General features: G+C 45.5%; 1 protein-coding gene across 1 annotated transcript; it reads left to right on the top strand.

Annotated features, from left to right (window-relative positions):
* The first annotated feature begins 375 nt into the window (after positions 1 to 375).
* Positions 376 to 11,931, top strand: LOC135918689 (uncharacterized). The gene is made up of 5 exons (XM_065452344.2): positions 376 to 632; positions 4,181 to 4,304; positions 8,308 to 8,508; positions 10,692 to 10,846; positions 11,371 to 11,931. Exons 1-5 carry the CDS (start codon positions 422 to 424, stop codon positions 11,544 to 11,546), a joined length of 867 nt encoding a protein of 288 aa, XP_065308416.1. The 5' UTR covers positions 376 to 421; the 3' UTR covers positions 11,547 to 11,931.
* Positions 11,932 to 14,799: the final 2,868 nt, after the last annotated feature.

Genomic DNA, 14,799 nt, shown 5'->3' with positions numbered 1-14,799 from the left:
TGTGCCACAGTATTAGACCGCACGAACATTCAATGGAAGCCAATGTTGGCGCATAAGAATTTCCAATGCCCTCCTCCGCAGGGAGGAGACGCAATGCCAATTCAACAAAAATAATTTATTTGACATCTCCACTATCATTCTGATCTCCAGACATAAATTTCGTCTCTTTCTTCTGCAATCTTTTAGCAGCGAAAAAAGATTCTCTTCGAATGCATTCTCAAAGCACCTGCTTCATAAGGGTTTGCATGTTTTTGATTGGTATACGCGTACTTCTTCACACCGTACGCCTTGCACCAAGAATAGTACTCGAGCAAATAGCGAATTCAATGAAACGTCGGAGACGTTCGCGCTATCTTTCCCACGAGCGACCCGAGTTCTCACAAGAAGAAGACGACGAGCGTTCCAGAGAGAGAACAGTACGATGGTTCTCGTTAAAAGTATCATCGTTTCGGTCTGTGTGATGATGTCGGCACCAGTGGGCGAGGCAAGCAGACAAGATCACCAGAACCTTGGTTTTGTGGACTGGGTCAGAACCCTCTTCCTTTGGCCGGTCGGTAACGACGATGCACCAGCGTCGCAAGGCCCAGTCAGAGCCAACGACTATGGTCGCCAAGATAATGCGACAGTAGCTGGTGAGTACATAAATGCTTTGCGCAATCGCTGTAGAACCTTGGCACTGAGTGTTTCTCAAGATCGTGAATCTGGAGCAATTACCTTTAGGTAAAAACGAAAGTCCCCGCTCTAGCGAAACACGAAATTGATTTAAGCTTCCAAAACTACATCAGAATAGACTCTCAGAAATGCGGCTTTCATACTTTGGTATCTAGCTACCCTTGAGAACGGCAAGTTAGCTCAGTGCCACGGGATTGCACTTTTACATAGCAGCTTGTTCTACGCATGCAGTGATGAAGTTGCGAAAACACGCTATTTAAACGCGCTTCAAGAAGGTGTGATCGTGTTTACCCAGTTGATTCAATTTTGAAGTATCATATTTTTTAGCAATGCATGAACAAATGAAGCGCCCTTCGTTTTTTCGAGCCGTACTTGGCCAATTTTGTCAGCCGATCTAGTCATCTTGTCGTCTGCCGGTATGACGTTAGTGTCATGTTGATGTGTGACGAGTGTGGACGATATCATAAGAAGCCAACAAACAAAGACGCCAAGGACAAAATTACTTGTACCTATGTTGTCCTTGATGTCTTTCGTTGTTGGCTTCTTATGATATGATTAATAAAGTCGGGCCCCTCATTCAAGTATGCACGATGGCTTTTGACAAAATCTGCCATCTATGGCCACCGTGTTGTGATGGTAAATGTTTGAGGAGGCATTCTTGTCGCCCGCTTTGCTGTACGTTAATGCTGAAATAACAACCGGGATGTTATCTTATATCAATATCAATTGAACACGTATTCGAAGCGCAATCGCGATATCGGCGTCACCGTCTTGCTGTCACGGTATTGATGCCGCATAGGCGGCGCCTATGCGGCATCAATACCGTCATACGAGCATACCGTACGCGCGTACGCGCAATACCGTCAATCAGTACCTTATGGTACTATCTCTGTCGTACCTTTGCTAACCTATTACTACTTTTTTACTCGCATAAGTCACCTCTTCAGCTCAATAGCTGCTAAGTAAATTCTACTACCACATGTTGGCCATTGTCTGCCATGTCTTGATGTGGCAGTATTGTGCCACGTGTATATTAACAATGCTGGATAAAGTTATATGCTACTTCATCACACGCGCATTGCAGACCGTACTCTATAGAACTATAGGTTCATTATTATAGATTCATAAACATGGGTATCTAGCGGTACTATCTGTGCTTCCCCAAGGCACGTCTATAAGTAATCTTGAATTCTTTTATGAAGTATATATCGAGTAGTAACTTTGTTCTTGGTCGGCTTGTGTGGTGTTCTCGTTTGCCGTTTGTGCATGACTTTCTGTGCATAGTTACCTGAGGTTGGACCATAAGCCGTACCATAAGTAGTACTCTGGTAACCTTCATCAATGGCTAATGCTATCAGTGGCTGCAATGGCTTCAATGGCTGTGGCTAATGAACGCAACAATAAATGTGGTTCTAGTTTGTTTGATTAGTTTGGTATGCTTTTACTATGGAGTCGACCTAATATTGCGATGCAAATGGCGCCTACTTATAAACCAAATGGCACTTATTACTGGTAATTATAATGCGCTTTTCTTCGTAACGGTTACTTCGTTTTGCAATTGGTAAGTCACCGCATTTGTAAACAGAGTACCTTTTGGTGAGTCACGTTAGTAGCAGCTACTAAGTTTTTAAATTGGTAAAGCTTCTACACGAATACCCTTTCTACCTGCATGTTACTACCTGGGCACGCAATGTTGCGACAAGCATTTGCTACCTCAACGTTGGTTGCTAGAGCGAGCTTCTCTTTAATTGTGTTCGAGTGCTTAAGAGTGTTATATTGCGATAGAAATTATATGGACACTTCAGACACATTTATACCGTCGCCGTCGCCGCGATGTTCCTCGTAAAGTCCAAGGGCGATGAAATTGTCACCGCGTGCTGTATCAACACCACCTGCAACAGTTATAGGAGGCGTTGGTCGTATACTCTATGTGCGAGTGAAGTGAGCGAGGGTGAACCAGTGATCACGGCTCAATCTCGCGCACGCAAGCGAGGAGATCGGGAGGAAGCGCGCCATCTTCCGTCGCGCGCAAGACTTCGGGGGAGGGGGGAGCGTTCTACTCCGGGAGGAAGCGCGCCGTTTTCCGTCGCGCGCAAGACTTCGGGGGAGGGGGGAGCGTTCTACTCCGTGAGGAAGCGCGCCGTTTTCCGTCGCGCGCAAGACTTCGGGGGAGGGGGGAGCGTTCTACTCCGGGAGGAAGCGCGCCGTTTTCCGTCGCGCGCAAGACTTCGGGGAGAGGGGGAATGTTCTACTCCGGGAGAAAGCGCGCCGTTTTCCGTCGCGCGCAAGACTTCGGGGAGAGGGGGGAACGTTCTACACCGGGAGGAAGCGCGCCGTCTTCCGTCGCGCGCAAGACTTCGGGGGGAGGGGGGGAACGTTCTGCTCCGGGATGCTGCATCTCGAAAGCCATCTGCTGCGAGGAAGATAGAGTCCACCACGCGCTCTGTTTTCACGGCTTAGTTCGCGTTGATGCGAGACGCAGCACGAAAGGTCAATTGGCTCGCTGCTGCTGTCCGGCTTCCTCGTTCCAGCGTTTTGACAACGAGTTTCCCCGGTCATCGAGTGAAATGTGTTCATGTTTGCTTGCGCAACTATGCGATGCCTGGGCAATGCCTCTCTCCATTGTCGTACTAAACGTCGCACGCAACAGCCGCGTCACATCAGGGAGGTGCTTTGCGCCGATCCTAATTTTCTCGCATGCGTAATCGTGCGAACGACAATTAAAATTTGGAGTCAGATATCTCGGAGTGCAGACAAGCTAGAAGAATTCCTTCCAACTGATAATGTGTAAAAGCACGACTGCCTCTAACTTTTCGATGCAAGCATACCCCCTACTGCAGTCAACAAAAAGTTAATCATTCAATTCTAGTTAATTGGAATGCTGACAGCGATAATTAGCATCTCATTTTGTGCCCCCCTAGCCACATATAACTTAGTTGCACAGGTGGTCTTCGCGTGCCTCCCAGTTCATAATTTCATGAAAAACATAAAGCTTAATTTTGAACGCCCTGTATACTGAGAAAGTGCTGCTAGCCGTAAAATAACGCGCGCCTTCTTTATTTCCGTGGCATTTCAAGAGCCGGCAGCAGCTTCAGCGGAGCAAAAGGCGAGCATTGTGAGCCACATGGCCTTTCGGCTGCAAAAGATTCCGTTCCCCTCTCAACGCTGAATGTCCCGATGTGAACGATCGAGAATTCAGGCGGACGACCTGCAAAGAGAACGATAAATGCAGTGACTCCTATTGTCGCGACATCTGTTGCTCTCATCCAGCACTACTTGCATGCTTGTTTGGGATTCCTTTCATTGTCCCTGATGCGCTCACCAGCCGCAGCTTCAAGGGTCGCCTGGTTTGGCTTGGAAATCAAACAGCCCTAATTTTTTGTTGTAGTCTGCTGCTGCTAAGCTTTTGCTGAATGTTAAAGGCATCCGTGCGCGCCCTTACTTTGTTTTCTGTAGATATATCACCAAAGAGTGATTTCTTCACTACGTATTTCCTGTTCATCATCAGTTTGCAAGCGTTTTGCGGACTCGACCCTCCACGAGCGCTTCCTCATGGCTGCCGCCCTCGTTGAGGTGCCAGGCCAACCCTGGTGGATCAAGTACGCCGCAGTACTATTAGGCGAAAAGATCAGGTATGCGAGCGCAACATTCTAGCAGGAGCATTGCCAAACACGCAAATAAAATTCCTGAAATAATTTATCTTACACACTCTGGTGATCGGATCATGATCTCGAAAAGCGTTTCTTTTTCAGTTGGTCTTTTTGTGTGTCCTATTTGCCACGCTGCATGGACTAAACGACGGGTACCTAAACACTCATTACGATTATGCGGAAATGTTCGGTTGGCCCTCGCGTGCGAAACGATATTTAATTCTTGAGACGTTTGAGTTATTGAGACTTCCACGCGATGTCTAAGTGGCCTAAAAGGCATTCGTTATGTGTTTTAACCAGACGAAAGCCCTTTAATCCTCTTTCAAGCACAGTTTTAACCGCACTCTAAATTTGTTGGCCATGAGACGACCACGCTTATATAAATCTTTAATTTCTGAAAAAATAATATTTTACGCTGCGAAAGTTTTATCGCGTAAGAATGTGTTAGCTTCATCCTAATGTTGGATGCTATCGAATAAAGTGGGTGATAAATGTTTTGGCAAAGCTCACAGTATCATCAGAACACCTGGAACACTCATTTAATCGTTGATTACGATGATCGCGAACACGAAACAAGCATTGGAATCTACAAAATAAACAGCGCCAACCTGTGCGATTTGATATGCTGTTTCCTGTTTTGTCCGCTGTAACCGTTTTAGACCTTAGAGATGAAAAGTGCCGCAGCGTCGATTGCTGCTACGTTATTACAATCAGTTATACGAGCAGAATACCACTAAACGCTTTGTTTCAGCGTGGTGTTGATTTTTTTCAGCGGCATTGTATACTCTGGGTTGCCGACGTCGTTTGCAGGGCTCGTGTCACTTGCTATAAGCTATTTTACCACTGGCAAACTACCGCACGGAAAACTAGCATAGCTTGCTGGTCGAGTAGTCCTCCGGCTCCAATTAACAAAAAAAAATGGCTGTGGCTTAGGTAAGGTTAAGCCCAGGATGCGAAGCATACTAGCCTTTATTTTAGTTGTTGAACCACTGTTTAGCCTGGTGAACTGCTGTTGCTTGGCTATATTTGTTTCGGCTAGACGAAGAAACAACTCATGCATTACTGCTTCGCCTTCAAGAGTGGAACGCGACAGCGTTCCCGTCGACCCGCCAAGGGGTGTAAGACAATGGGCTACAGGGCAGCGACTACGCGCCCCGCATTGGACGCGGTGAGCGTCGAGCAAAGCAGCGTTCGGCGCGGCAACGAAATGTGCGCCTGAGCAAGAGACGCACGCCTTAGAAACAGCTCGTTTCTAAGGCAACACCGCATTCACTAGAGGCGCTTTTGTACCTCTTTGAAGCATCGTACTCGTGGCTCAGTGGTAGCGTCTCCGTCCCACACTCCGGAGACCCTGGTTCGATTCCCACCCAGCCCGTCTTGCAAGAGTTGAGCCAAAGCCACTTCTCCTCTGTCGTGACGTCACGGTGTCACGTGGTTTCAAGGCGACACCGCCGCGCCTGAGGAGCTGGGTTGAGCTCTCGTAATATGCTTCGCATAAAAGGAGGAGACGTGTCATCTTCCGCCATGCAACATAAGGCCTCTTTGCAAGAGCAGTGTACAGCGATGTGACCGTTACCGGTTCGCTGTGTCTTAAGCCTCATGTTGGAACGTGTCACGTTCTCTTCGGAAAAGTTGTAAGCGCTGCCTCATCTCGGCCTTAGGATCAGGCGGCATACAATTCGGAGCTTTCTTTACCTACCCTTCCCGCTTTGGAGTGCAGCTGCTGTAGGGTCGACCTGTATCTAGCTGTGTATGTGTGAGCGTGACAAGAGAGATGTATACTTTAGAATCCTTAATTATGGTTAAGCAATTCACATCTCTTTGCTTACATTCGTAATGATAACAGGGCGAAAAAAATGACGACAGAGTGAAAAGACACAGGACCAGCGCTGGCTCACAACTAAGTTTACTGAAACACACAAACCAAAGAATATAAGCGACACAGGCGATCACACGGCCAAACGAGGAATGCACAACCAGGCCACGGTGATACAGGGCAGCTGCTACCGCATCGAGCTATCTAGGTAAATTAATTCCTGCTGAGAAAACGCGATCGAAGGCTGGCTAATACACCAAATTGTAATACACCGCGTGCTCTTTCGCTCAATGTGGGCTGCTTCCACGACTAATCTGGTGGATGCATCAGTATACGCTTAAACAAAATTGTTGTCACTTTAAGCAGAGGCTTACGCTTACATTGCCGGCAATCAGCAGACACATGCATTCGCATGTGTCTGCTAAACACCGGGTGGTCATGTGATCACCTGTGTCACTTATATTCCTTGGTGTGTGTGTTTAGGTAAACTTAGTTGTGAGTCAGCGCTCGTCCTGTATCCTTTCACTCCGTCGTCGTTTTGTTCGAGCTATTATCATTATGAATGCATACCAACTCGCGCAAATTTCCACTTTATTACAGTATAATTCTGTGCTTAGGCCTGCCGTCACCATTCTTCTCTCAACAAGAACCATAGATCGTCTTTGTAATCGTGACATCATTGCGTGGGCGTCTCACACTGTGCATTCGGATGATTTGGCTTTTGCTTTTCAGCATAGTCTGTGAACGATGCAGTGCATAAACATAAACTTTGCATGACATTACGCGTTGCGTATAATGAAGATAAACACAGTTGTACACATTGCATTCAGTTTAAATCGTTGTATTAACGGCTTCGCTAAAGCTTCGATTCGAACATGCAAGTCAAACTTGCGTTTTTCTAAAGCGAATTGTTCCATGCCTGTGCTCCCGGGTTCGACGTTGCTGCTGCGATGTGCTTAACTCAGTCGAAAGCTCGGCCTATATATTTGTAGACATCTACACGAAGGTAATATGCGAGCCGAATGGAAGTACTAGCAGACTTGTATTACATAACCACACACACACACACACACACACACACACACACACACACACACACACACACACACACACACACACACACACACACACACACACACACACACACACACACACACACACACACACGCACACGCACACGCACACACACACACACACACGCACACACGCACAAACACACACACACACACACACACACATATATATATATATATATATATATATATATATATATATATATCACTTGTACGGCTTGTATAACCCCTGTTTGCTGCACAAAAGAGTAGTGCCAGCAAGTGCGCCTGATGTTCTGCATAACCAAACACAAGTTGTTTCATAAAAAATATAATGCCGGCCTATAAGAATGCCTAACGCACACTGGCGTCTTAATGCAACAGCCAATTAGATTCAGCATATTCTTCGAACCACTTGATCTTTTTTTTTTATTTAGCTGGGTGGTATATGCCATTAAGTACGTGCCAATTCTCGGGCGATTCTTCACGTTGTGTGCGGCCACTGTGACACAAGAGGTACGAACTGAATACCTAACCGTAACTAGATGCATATCAGTGTTCTCTGGGTGCACAACCGTCATGACCACTTTCCTCTCGACAAGCATCATGCATCGCTTTCGTCTCATTGACATCACTTTCGTAGACGTTCAACATTTGGCATCTGCCTGACTTGCTGCTTTCGTTACAGCATAGGCTGGGAGCCGTGCAATACATAAATATAGTAATTGCATAAGATAAATGTTGAGACCTCCATGGTACATATACATATGCATTTGCATGAGGTTGCACACTGCGTAGGATGAAAATAAGCGCAGTTTCTCACATCGCTGTGAGTTGTATAGGATTTATTACAAAAATCGCAACTAATGCATCGCTTCACATATATTCTAAAACGTGCTCTAGTCCTCAGCTCTAGTCACCAGCCAGTCATATACGTTGACGCAATTCGTATATGGCGAAGTAGAACCACTGCTTCCCTGAGGTTGGCCGGGATCGGCTGCTTAGTGATGCGAGCAGCGATGATGTGAAACGCTCACTCTTGAAGCGTTTCGCAAAGTTTAAAAGCCCACCTCTGCTTCAGTACAACTCATCGTGTCTGTAATGTGTCATCACTCAGATGCTCAGCCAATGAACACCAGGGAGGTGCGACCCTGCACGAGCGGTTTCTGCGATCGTTAGAGCGCTCTGAGAGCCTTCAATGGCTGCAGGGGGCCTACGGGGACGCCGTGACCACAGTCAGTGCTTGGATGCACGAAGCCTACTCGTCGGGGGTCACGATCCTCATTGTGCCTGTTTTGATCAGCTGGCTGTTTTCAAGGTCGGTATATTTGAGTATACGATGCAAATGAGACATCGTTTGTGGTTCTCGGGCTGCTTGAAGTTGAAAACTAGCGGAAAACAGAACGTGCACAAGGAAGAGCAGAATGGGGTGATACAGGGACTAATGGAATGTTTATTATGAGAAAATTAAAACTATATCATCTTTTCATGGCGTACCTTGTGAATGTTTATTATGATAAAATTAGAACTATATCATTATTTCATAGCGTACCTTGTGTAGCAGAGCAATTGCTTGATATAGTTGGTCATACATACTAGTGTAAGCACTACGGCGCGACAGCTACAAGAGAGCGCCGACTTCAAGTCAAGCGACAGACACAAAACACAATTTGTTACACGATGCATACGGTGTTCGAGTAAGATGGCTTTTCTTTCCCTAACGTCTAACAATTTGAAGTGTTGGCACAGGCATCTTAAGTTACCTGTCTTGCCAAATTTTATAAGAAGCGCACTTTCATTCTCGAAATAGCGCTCTCAGAAGTATGCGAGCTCAGCGTTGACCAAAGAATTTGCTGCATGACAGACGTGCAAAAGCATACCATAATGATAGTAACCGAAATAGACGGCCCGTCATTTGAATGAGGGGCATGGTACATACCCTTTAGCAGGTTAATGGGTCCTCGGTGCTTCTATTTATTCATTACTCAAAATGTAAGTAATGATAATGTTTTTGTTTGAAACGAGAAAGCCTGCTGACAAAAGAAAAGGAAGTCAAGAAAGAGAGTGGCGTGACATGAAACCATAAGTTGGCTCTATGTACTACGAGTTAAAAAAAAATTGCCCCTTTTTAGCGTCCAAGTGTAGAGCTTGGAAGATGGAATGACTGTGAACCAAACTGGAGATTCCTTAAAGCCTTGGATAGCCTTCTCACAATTTCAATTGATTTTGTTATGTTTGCCAAATGCTGAATTTTTACCATTGACATGTCTTATGTTGTTAATGGAGCGTTGTGGAGCGATGCTAGTGGTGACTGAGGAAATAAACTAAAACCTAGAAAAAACGAGAATGAGCTTTTGAGTACCGCGTTTTACAGCTAACATTCGCACAACTGGATATCCGTATAGTAACTAGGAAAAACAAACAGGTCAAGGATGTATCAGGAATATACCTTACTTACCTAATCTTACTTTATTCCGGCGATTTTGTGTAGTTCATATTGCTCTCAATCATCTTGTCATTTAGCGACTGGCACCATCGAAGTGTGATTTCACGTGTATTGTAGCGGGCGTCCCATTATCATGGGAATTATTCATTTGTTTAAGCGAGAATAATATGATACTTTCCGCAGCTAGTACAGATATAAAAGAAAACTAGCAGAACCTCCATGCTTCAAATACTGCGCTATTATATACTAGAAACGTACCATAAGTTCTACTAGAACGACCACACTACTACTGTAAGCTATTCCTTGAAATGCCTATAATAAAGACTGCGCATACACTCTTTTGTAGCCGGACTTGAAAGAGATGGACATCCGGGGCCGAATTAACAAAGCTTTTCATTCGTGAGTTGTCTGTCTGTCATTGGCAGGCCGGCTTCCTTATTATGTCCACTATCAGGATCGGCTGAAAATTTATGTTGCGAACATTTGTAGCGTAAGATGACGTGGATGCGAATTTGTGTGGATAGGGGCCTTGTTTCTAAAGTGTGTTGTTTGACTGAAGCTCCGAGCCAAGCTGAAAAATGTCTACGTGAGCTTTTGAACCCAAAACACAAAAGAAGCTGCATCATAATATCAGACATTTTGCCACATGATTCACAAAGCGTTACATCGTTCTTAATCTTACGTGGCGGTGATTTCTACACGAGCGTTAATACCTAATAATCAATAATTGAACTCGGTTTGCATTATTAAGCAGCAAAACACTTTCGAGTACAAGTTCTTCGTGACTTGATTGCCAATAAAGGCGCCAGTAAAACGCAGACGTGCGTCTAGAGTCACGATTAACAAAAATTGCTGAGTGCTTGGGGAATGCTTGCACAAGAAGCTCCGTACGCCAGTTGGCCAAATGAACCATTGATTTTCCGATTGAGTTGATCGGGTTTCGCGCTTTTGTCTATTGCTTTTCTCCTCGATTACCTTATCGCAGCACACACACACGAATTTATGCATCCACAACTTTCTTGGACGTTGCAAATTACCTCTCCTTTTGCCTACAGCAACAGGGTAATGAAGTTCCTTCATCATGGTGAAGCCTGGTTTGAATGGATCTTTGCAACCTGCCGTAACTGGATGCAGTTCAAGCCCAAGCCTGCGACTATTGTCACAGAGTCTTCGCACAGCGAAGCGTCGCCTACCGGGAAGGGGGTGCCAGGTATACTTTTGCATAAAGATTTTCTTTTGTGTCTCACCTAGAAACGTATGGTTTATCGGCTCCACAGTTGGGAACGCTTGTTCACATGAATGAAAGTTCAAGACCGCATCTCATCGTCTGTTACGACGAGGAACATTTGAAGCGAATACGGCATGTGCACAGTGTGTTTGGTGTGAAGGTTCTTCTTCTGGAAGCGCCTATTGTCGAACGAGTTCGGGCGGTTTAGCCCACCGAACTTTGCAGTAGGTGTCCAGCACTTTACAAAGTGCTATCTGCGCTACCGATGTTTCACCTGAGACACTAATTTATGTCACGATCTTAGGGGCCTTTTTCATTCACCGAGGGGGTTTGTATATATATATATATATATATATATATATATATATATATATATATATATATATTCCCTTTCCTGTTCACTCAAGGTGAGTTTCGGTTTTGTATAGATTCAAGAGACAGGCTCAAGCTGAAATGGGTGAAGTGTCTGTTGCGCTGGCACTATAAGCTTCTGCCTTGCATCCCAGACGGCGATCCTCGGTCTGACGTCATAACGCTGCCCTTCGACGAGCCAGTAAAGGAATGCGCGATGACCACCGGCGCCGCAGTGGCCGCGCTGCTGGAAACCAGGGAGACCACTCCTCGGGAATCTGGATCGCAGGGAGATGTCTCAGACGACGTGGCTCCCAAACTTTCTAAATAGCGGGCGCCGTGCCGGGTGACGAAGAGGAACAGACGTGAACATTATGTTTAGTTTCGCAGGCCACCATCACTTTTCATCATCGCATTTTGCTCTCGCCACCTGTCTACCGCAGGCCGTAGCATCTCATTCGAAATGACGCGATAAGCAAGCCGCATTTTTTTCATCTGTCGTCTGGACGCAAGCGCCCTTATCAAATGAATAAAGACACGCGAACTTTGAAGGGAGATTAAAACCAAAATTAACCTAAGTTCATGAGGTGTTCCTTGTTTTTTTAGGAATTATAATTATTGATTTATAGGTAATTCACTTGCGATTAGCAACCTCAAGCTCTCGATATTTCATGTACATACGCCGTATTTCTCCTGTGATAACGTGTTGAGGTGCAGCTAAATTTAGGCCTGTGTACTATTGCTTTACTGACGCTGGATCTATTGCAAAGATGAACCTTTGATTGTTGGCTGTCCGTGTACCATGAAAAATCATGAACCAGCATCATGAACCCGCTAATCGTGTCACTGCAAGCACCACCTAACTAAAAACCTCGTAAAAAATAAGCAACGTTTCTCATCCACTGTGTGTGGCTTCGTGCGTAAATTATCCGCACCTCAATGCTGTTGTCTCTGAATGCGCGTGTGCTTGTTCTGCGGTGCTCTGGGCGTCCTGTATCTCACAACCATCCAAGAAAGATAGCATAGACGAACGATACCAAGTAAATTTCACGTTACTTCCGCCATTGCTTATGGCTCTCAATGTCGTTTTTATGTCCTTGACCCCTCGGGCCTTTACTTATTAGCCGGTATCGCATAGATGGATGGCACTGAAGCGCCAACAGACACACGAAAAACCGAGACGCAACAATCGTTTCTTTGTGTGTACATGTGTTTGTCCTCTGCTACTCTTATTTCCGTTTGTCCTCTTACATCGCAAATATATACGAACTACATCAGCTCTCCACTTTCCTGCATCCCATATACGGTGGCGCCATTACGCTCGGTAACCACAAACCTGCCGACTATGGCATCAGCCACATTTCGTGTGCGTTAAAAACTTCGCAGGTAGATAATTGAGGGAGCTTTGATGCAACAAATGAACATTGATTTCGTCCCATGGGAACTTCCGTATGCAACGAATGAACAGTAAGTTCCTACTGCAGGAACTTGTGGTATTGAAGGCAACTTCATACGTAGAGGGCGCTCTTGAACGGGGCGATTTCTTGCTTTACGTATTCTTGCTTTCCTTGCTTTAGGTATTCAAGTATGCAGTTGTTGGTTATACGATCCGTTCCATGCAATAACGTGGGGTGACTTGGAATGCCCAAATTACGGGGGCTTTCAGCTGCGAAGAGAAGAGACTTCAAAATACCTTCGCTTCCGAGGGAGCCTCTTCCGTTCTGGGCATGCAATTGCGGCCCACACAAAGGGCATCAATGGCTGCCGGTAACGGGCCTCACCACCATGGCTAGAGAGCCAGCACGACTCCTAAACCCACGACTCGAAATTTAAAAAGTTATACTATTCTATCGGAAACCATTGTGACGACGAAGACGGACAGTGGCGAAAGCCTACGGTGATGTGCGGTGGCGTAGTCGATATCAAATGCCAATCAAACAGCGAGAAACAGACTGCTTCGGAGCCGCGAAGTGGCTGTATGATCCGGGCCTCGGTGACAACGCACATCCTGACGCAGGCATCGATAGAGCCTCTGACGAATGCAAGAACCTACGTCGGTCAGAATGGGTAATATAGAAGTAAGGTCGGTCATAGTGAAGAATCTGGATTTAATTCAATTATTTGTTCATGTGCCCCAAATCAGCGTACGTACCTTTTATTTTGGCGGGCAGTGAAAAGAAAAAAAAGGTACGAATGCCCAAAAGGAGGTCAGCAGCAGGCTGCATAATTTTGATTCACACATAGCCATGCAAAATTAGTATTTCTTGGGGGGCTTCTTGGTTCATTTTAATGACTGATTGCTAAATGCGCAAAATTGGGAAACAGGACATTGGGGCTGTCTTGTATTGCTATATTTTGTAACGCCCTGCGTCGCAATAAACAAGTTGATGGCGTGCGCTTGATTTGTCTGTGTCTCGTTCTTGCGTGGTGTCCTGTTTTAACAATCTCGTGCATTTGTCAAGCACTCATTATCTATGTAAAATTCATACTGAAATCTACAGCAAACAGAATTCAAAAGACGCCATAGGACTTTGAAGCGTGTGAGAACTCGATGAGACAGCGTCGCTATGTTTGATGTACAAGTGGCACGGATATGCAAACACCCGACATCTGTGCCAATTTTTCAAATGCCAAAAAAAAAAAATTTCTTGGCAAATATTTGCCACTTTGAGAGCATCTATCTAGCCGCCTACTTCTTGGTGCTCTCATAGTCGTTTCGTTAATTTCTTATGTACCAAAATTGGCATAGTATGACAAGAGTGTATGACGAACATAAATGATCGGTCATGACACGAATATCATGACATGTGTCGTGTAGGTAATAAAGCAGCCCCCTACGTCTTTGTGTTTTCATGGTTGTTTCGCTAACTTGATAGGCACCAAATTTGGCATACCATGACAAGAGAGTATGACGAACATAAATTATATGTCATGACATGAATATCATGACGTGTGCCATGTAGGTCATGAAACGGCCGCCTGCGTCTTGGTATGTACCAAAATTGGCATATTAATGACATGAGTGAATGACGAACATAACTTATAGGTCATGACATGATTGCCAGAACATGCGTGTCATGTATACGTCACGAAACAGCCACCTACGTCTTGATACTCTCATGATCGTTTCGTTAACTTGGTAGGCTTCCCGCACACTGCTTTGCATAACAACGATTCCCACATTGCGTGGGATCTGCCGGCTTCTTTTTTCTCGGGATCGCTGAGCATGACGCTTAATTCGTAATGTCTTGCGCTCTTAATACGACAAAACTACAGGTACAGAGGCCTGAAGAAGACAGAAGGCAGCAGCGGCGCACAGCGTTGGGTCACACGCATGGTCATAGCACGTGAGACGACTAATTTACAGCCAAGCTGTTAATGTCTAGGGTTCCATGCATTTTTCGCGTCCGTAAACAAATCAGTGTGAGTAAAAAACTATCACCATCAGCAATGGCTCGTGCAACTGCTCGCGCATTCGTTGTCGTTGTCACCGTCTTTCACAGATGGCTCCGTTGCCGCTCATCATGCGAGAGTTCTCGTACTCCCCCTCCCTCTGCGAAGGCGCTGACGGCACTGGCCCACTG

The sequence above is a fragment of the Dermacentor albipictus genome, chromosome 6, assembly GCF_038994185.2.
Source record: "Dermacentor albipictus isolate Rhodes 1998 colony chromosome 6, USDA_Dalb.pri_finalv2, whole genome shotgun sequence".
Lineage (NCBI taxonomy): Eukaryota > Metazoa > Arthropoda > Arachnida > Ixodida > Ixodidae > Dermacentor > Dermacentor albipictus.
The sequence above is the reverse complement of the archived record's forward strand: the minus strand, read 5'-3'. Positions and strand labels throughout refer to the sequence as shown.

Excerpts from the sequence above, each read along its gene's own strand:
- LOC135918689 (XM_065452344.2), top strand. The coding sequence starts at position 422 with ATGGTTCTCGTTAAAAGTATCATCGTTTCGGTCTGTGTGATGATGTCG. Across the intron at positions 633-4,180 it reads AGATAATGCGACAGTAGCTG|TTTGCAAGCGTTTTGCGGAC; the intron begins GTGAGTACATAA and ends GTTCATCATCAG. Across the intron at positions 10,847-11,370 it reads TACCGGGAAGGGGGTGCCAG|ACGGCGATCCTCGGTCTGAC; the intron begins GTATACTTTTGC and ends CTTGCATCCCAG.